At 31.6% G+C, this 6,809-nt stretch overlaps 2 protein-coding genes across 2 annotated transcripts; both read left to right on the top strand.

Annotated features, from left to right (window-relative positions):
• LOC109349437 (ethylene-responsive transcription factor ERF109-like) lies at positions 1,493–2,607 on the top strand. Its single transcript, XM_019590237.1, is given in 2 exon segments — positions 1,493–1,973; positions 1,976–2,607. Coding segments are annotated over 2 exon segments (636 nt in total). The 5' UTR covers positions 1,493–1,552; the 3' UTR covers positions 2,191–2,607.
• On the top strand, positions 5,268–6,431 carry LOC109350419 (ethylene-responsive transcription factor ERF109-like; the record flags this gene model as incomplete). Its single annotated transcript, XM_019591656.1, has 1 exon — positions 5,268–6,431. A coding segment is annotated over one exon (843 nt), but the record flags the coding sequence as incomplete, so codon positions are not given.

Here is a 6,809-nt window from a genome sequence, read left to right as displayed (position 1 = left end):
AATTTAATTGTGATAGATTATTTTGTACTTTTTTAATACTATTAATCATATTATTAAAAATATTCACCTTTTATAATAACTATATTAAATTTTGCGTGTGATAATATATGATTGAATGATCAATCACGGCAATATTACATCAAACTTTAATTCCAATATCACATGTACGGTAGTATTTTTAGAAAAGAATAAATACCAATAAGGTTTGACAGATATTTGATTTTATTTAATTACAGTATAATGAGTTTGACATTTATTATATTTAAAAAAAATATCTTATTAATAGATAGAAAAGAATAAATTTAATTTATTTTAAAAATATATAGGTTGTTAAATTTATATAGCATATATAGGAGTATAAATATGATTTGTTTAAAAAGTTTAAATATAAGTATGTCATATTTAAAAGGTTAATATGATCTATTAGACTATTTAAAAGTTTGTTATGGTATAAGATCTTTAAATTTAAATAGCACAAGTAACATGTCTTTAAATAAACTAATGAAGTGTCTTTCAATAAACATATTTAGTATTGATAATTAAATTATATTTTTGTATAACTTTTTAGATTAAAATTCATATATAATTATATTAATCATATTAAAATAGTGTAATATAAATATTATTTTATAATATAATTAAATTGTCTAACTTATTATGTTTAAACCTTTTAGATGATCTAAAACATCTTATATCTATCTACATATGTTTTTTTAAAAAGTTTGAATTTGACTTATTTAAGAAAAATAAATAAATTAGATAATATGTCATAGTAGATGGTTTGATTTATTTTCTAATTAAGATGAAGATCTCTTTCCATTTTGTCTTGACCATCTCTATATCACCATCAGAATTTGACAAGTAAAAGAAAATTAAAAACTGATTTAACAAACTTCGGGACAAGTTCAATACATTTGTCTCAAAATAATTTCGGCATTTTTCCTTTCATTATTAGTATTATAAAAGTAGAGAGATACTACCTCACCTGAAAATAATTTCGGATATTGGTTTATGAGTTATTATCCATAGAATACCAAGAGTCGTAACATTATTAGCACGTGCATTCATCTCTTTCTCGAGACCATCTACCAGACTGCCACCAAAGCTCTCTGACGTCACTGTTTTCTCTGTTTTGCGATATCCATTACTTAATATCCCACGTGAAGATAATGTCCTTTTCTTCCATGTGAAAAGTGAATCCGTGTGTGATTTGCGTACACAACTGACACTTTCCATGCCACGTCACCTCCAAACCTTATATAAACCTTTCCGATCTTCTCATGGTCAACCATGTCCTCGACCACGTCCTTAGCATATTGTAATGAAATAAAATTGATAAAATTATGAATATTTAATTTTTTTAATTAATATACTATAATAAGATTGATCTAAAATAAAGTTTAGGATGAGATTTGAGTCAAGATTTGGGCAGGATTTCGTACAACATATATTTGTTTCCCAATCTCCGCCCTCTCACTTTCAGTTCCAAATTCAAACACAACAACCTTAAAACTTTGACTCTTTAAGCACCAACACCTCCTTCAAACAAAACATGTCTTATTCTTCACCCCGCCTCACCTCCGAACAAGAACTCTCCGTCATCGTCGCCGCCCTCACCAACGTTATTACCGGTTCCACCACCTCTACATCTGTTGCTACCACCTCCAATTTCATAACTCAATTGTTATCATCTCCAACATCAGCTACCGCAGGAACCACCTTTGACAATCCAATAGTTCCAACACCAAATATTGAAACTTGCCGCGAATGCAACATTGCTGGGAGCTTAGGCTGCAACTACTTCAAAGAAGAGAAAAATCAGAAGAAGTATAGGGGAGTGAGACAGAGGCCATGGGGAAAATGGGCAGCTGAGATTCGAGACCCTAGACGCGCCACACGCGTGTGGCTTGGGACATTCAAAACAGCTGAGGAAGCAGCCAGGGCTTATGATAAAGCTGCCATTGAGTTTCGCGGGCACGAGCGAAACTCAACTTTCCATGGATAGATGAGACAATGACAATGCAAAAAGTAGAGGAAGTGACAAAGGATGTGAATATGAATAAGGTAATGGAAGTGGAAACAATGTTTAGGAATAAAGAAAGTGAATTTTGGGATGGGATTGGAGAACCTGATTTTCAGCAGCTTATGACAATGATGGATTTTGATGGAGATTCCACTCAAGGCTTCTAAGACTAAGTTTTTATTTATTTTTTTGAGGAAATATTTCTTTCGGAAAACACACTCATAAGGGTTTAAGCTCAGCTCATTAAGTTTCTTGCCTCGTAGTATTATCAATCAAGCTCAAGCTGACTCTGGTGGAAACTTTATCTTGAATGATGGTACAAGTTCAAAGGTTTCAAGCAAAAAGAATTGTCACACTATCATTTTGCAATACAACTCCACAAACAGCCTTTTTCTATTGCCATGACCGGTCCATCAGTTAGCGTTGAAATTCATAAGTGGAAATAAATGCAGAATTCTTGGTAGAGATGGAAGGCCAAAAATAAATTGAATTGTCCATACTAATTTCTCATTTTTATACAGTTAGCTCAATGGGCACCGGACTAGTTAGTACTGTCCGAATTATTTTGAGTGTAAAGAGAACAAGAATGATAATTTTGAAAAAAATACATGTTTATTATAATAATAAGAGTTTAAAATCTGTGTACTGAAAGTGTAAATTTTTTTACACTGTCAGCACATCATCCACCATTGATTTGTATTACTTTTGTTTGAGAGTTAATGATGATTAACAAATCAATGGTGGATGATTTACTGACAATGTAAAATACATTCACACTGTCAGTATATACATATTAAATCCTAACAATAATACTATTAATCTTCATTCTTAATTCGGGTAAAATTATTAAAAATGTCCACTAGGTATTGTATTAAAAAAATAACACATGAAACAAGATTCGAAGTCGGTGTGACATCAATTATTCATAGATCACAACATAAGTTGTTGCATTTTGAGTGATTAGTAGTCCATGATGGTAACAAGTTTTTGCTGTAAAGTGAAATTTCAGATTTTGATTGAGAGATGTTATTTTTTTTATTTCCAATGCGATCTTATACTTATAAACCAATATTTTATTGGTTGAAACATGTTATTTGAATATTAGTTATTTCACACATCTATAAGAGATACATATTATTTTTGCATTAACCAAATAATGTATCAAATTACTTTATTTTTTGGTAATTTAATGCAGAGAGCCAGAGAGTACTTTTTATAAATTATAATTTTATTACTAAAATGCCCTCGTTAATTGACATGTGAAAAAATAAACAAGATAAAGGGTAATTTTATAAAATATGAGTGTAAGGAAGTAAAAATAATCAAGTCAAGTTTAAATGGAAAATACTATACCAAAAAATGTATGGTGATGGCTAGTGTTATTAAAATTAGATCATATAGATTGATTTAACCGTTAAATTGATGAATCAGTTCTCATAACAATATAGTACTAATTTTACACAAATAGTTTCTTTAATCTATTAATTAGGAATGACAACATGGCGAGATGAATTGAGTTTGTGTTTACTCAACCTCGAATCCAAAATCCAAAATCCAAAACTCAAACTCAAATTAAGTAGGATAATCTGAACTCGACAGAAATCCACCTGAAACATGTATATATATATATAGGTTCTATAAATATGTTAAATTTATATATATATATATATATAGGTTTTATATATGTATTTATGTATAATTTTATGATTTTACACATAGTAATCGGGTTCAGGGCGGGTTTAGAGTAGGATATCAAGTATACCAAATTCGAAAATTGAATTCGAGTACAACCTGAACCCGATCCTAGTCACATCATATTTTCTCTGTTAACTTTGGGTTAGGATCAAATGGATAGGCACATATTCAATTTTCATTGTCATTCCTAATATTAATTCATCAAACAATTTTTTTATTAAACTCACACAATCACACGTACATGTAAGAGCAAACAGATTGAATAAATAATGAAAAACATGCATTTAACATAACAAAGAAGAGAAAATAAGAAATTCATTATAAAACCTATTAAGAATCTATTCACAAGAGATCAAATATTTAACTCATGTGAGTGACATTTGTTAGAAATAACAACTATATACTTAAAATATATTATTTGTTTATTTATAGATGATGAGATATCCTTCATTAAACAACAACAAAAAAAACCTTTTAAGAATCAACTTCCACAACATTACTAGAAGGAGTTCAACTCCTCTCCAGTACTGGAGAAACCAGTACTGAAATATGAGGTTGAAATTTTTTTAAATAGTTTTTCTTTATTTATAATAAAAAATAACATGTAATTGTAGTCGTTAAAAAAAAAATTGGCCACATGTCATCATCCTATCCAGCACTGGACTCTCAAGTACTGGAGAGGATCCACTTCCAAACCAAAGTGGCCTTTCTTAAATACTTACCGGCCAGCCCGAGTGTCCACATTGGGCATTCATAGGAGGACGAACCGGGCAGGAAAGAAAGTCATCGACGTTTAGCCACTTCTCTATTTGTTACTTACAACTCACCATTGACATGAACTGCGGTCTTGACAAAGCTTTGACCACGTATTCCACTACCTGCTCTTTTAATCGGTCAAAGCTAAAATCCACAAACTCAATCCAAGATTAACATTAATCATATATGCTAATATATTTTACATAAATTTAATTAAAAAATATTAGGATAATTTGTTAATAAAAATATTATGAGGTAACCTTATAAAAATTGATTTTTATATATTTTATTATTGATATAGAACTGTTAACGAATAAGATCGTTTTAAACATCTTATATTAAATAATTGTTACGAAAAAAAGAATGAAGCACAATCTAAAATAAGTTGTAAAATAGGAAAACTTATAAATAAATTATATTTATTATTGTCTTAGTGGTTGACCCTTCTTATTTCTATAAATATCTTAAATTATTTTTTTGTTTCAAACTCTTGAAATAACTTTCTATGATCATGATTAAACATGGTATAGATAAATATAACTTCACATTTTTAATAATTGACCTTGAGGTTTATTGATTGTTATTTACATATAGGTTGTAATTATATATCAATTTACAAATTTAACACACAAAAGATAAAACTTACTAATGATTCCACATTCCACACGTGATATATATTTCTTTACCTAGAGCACCAGCACCATAAACCCCTCCATGTCCTGTCTCCGTTAAATAACCCACGTGAGAAAAGATGAATTTGTCCTTTTCCAAATGAAAACTTATCCGTGTGTGAACGGTGTACACAGCTGTCACTTCCTTGCCACATCATTTCCAAACCGTATATAAACCCTTCGCCCCTCTTGCTTCATTTCCAAATTCAAAGTCAAACACACAACAACAACAACATCACCTGCTAACAACACCAACAAACATGTCTTACTCTTCAACCCGTCTCACCTCCGAACAAGAACTTTCCGTCATCGTCGCCGCCCTCACCAACGTTGTCACTGGTTCCAGTTCTACTTCCCTTCCCACCACTTCAAATTCTATCCCTCAATTCTTCTCACACCATACATCACAATCCACCGGAGGAACCATCTTTGATCAAAGGATAGTTCCGACAGTGAACTTGGGAACATGCAGTGAATGCAACATTGCCGGGTGCTTAGGCTGCAACTTCTTCCCCGAAGAGAAGAAGAAGCAGAAGTGCATCAAGAAGAAGTACAGGGGAGTGAGGCAGAGGCCATGGGGGAAATGGGCTGCAGAGATTCGTGATCCGAGACGCGCAGCGCGTGTGTGGCTCGGAACATTTAACACGGCTGAGGATGCTGCCAGGGCTTATGACAAAGCCGCCATTGAGTTTCGAGGGCCGCGAGCAAAGCTCAATTTTCCATTGATTGATGATTCGCTAAAAGCACAGGGAGAGAAAGAAAGTGAGAATGTAATGGCTGCAGAAGATGAAGTAGTAGTAAAGGATGAGAATTTGAATAAGGGAAAGGATAAGGAAACGTTTGGGAATAAGGAGAGTGAGTTTTGGGATAGAATTGGAGAAGCTGATTTTCAGCAGCTTATGATGATGATGGATTTTGCTGGAGATTCTTCCCACTCTGCTACGGGGAACACTTTCAGTGGATGAGTGATATTATCAGATATTAGTTGATTGAAACCATATACGTAGTTTTGGCAATCAAATGAACTGTGCTTTTAAATTTTTTGGTACATAATTTTTAGTGTCTGTAAAGAATGTACACAAAATGAGCTTATTTTTTCCAAAGCTAACAAAGCTTGCGGTTATAAGCTGTTTTGAGTATATAACATGTATTGGGATATATTCTTCTTCCTCTAGTTTTTATCTCCCTGGTGGAGAAACCTTAAAAAGGAGTTGTAAGTTACTTCGGAGAATAATCTGTTTTGTATAAAATAATGTATTCATATTTTCGGTTTACATTTCAAGTATCCCGTGTTTTGTGGACTTTCCTTTTTTAGCTTAAATAACTAATAAGATAATTATCTCACATTTTATGACACTTTAATTGGATAATACTTATTAGATTAAGTATTGAATATCAGATTTCATCCCATTATCAATCAGATTTAATGAATGTATTTAGAAGTGTTATAATTACACAATCCCACGGGAAAACTTTGCATACTATATTTGCTTAACAGAAAACAGAATAACAATATAAAAACATATGTGAATCTACAACTCATATGTGAATGTAATAACAACGATTTTGCTTAACAGAAAACAGAATAACAATATAAAAACAGGCTAACGCCTAAGAATTTCTAAAAGTGATGTTGCGGCTTGGTAGCATAATCAAATACTATG

This window comes from Lupinus angustifolius, chromosome LG06, assembly GCF_001865875.1.
Source record: "Lupinus angustifolius cultivar Tanjil chromosome LG06, LupAngTanjil_v1.0, whole genome shotgun sequence".
In the NCBI taxonomy this organism is placed as follows: domain Eukaryota; kingdom Viridiplantae; phylum Streptophyta; class Magnoliopsida; order Fabales; family Fabaceae; genus Lupinus; species Lupinus angustifolius.
This window is presented reverse-complemented; position numbering and strand designations above follow the sequence as displayed.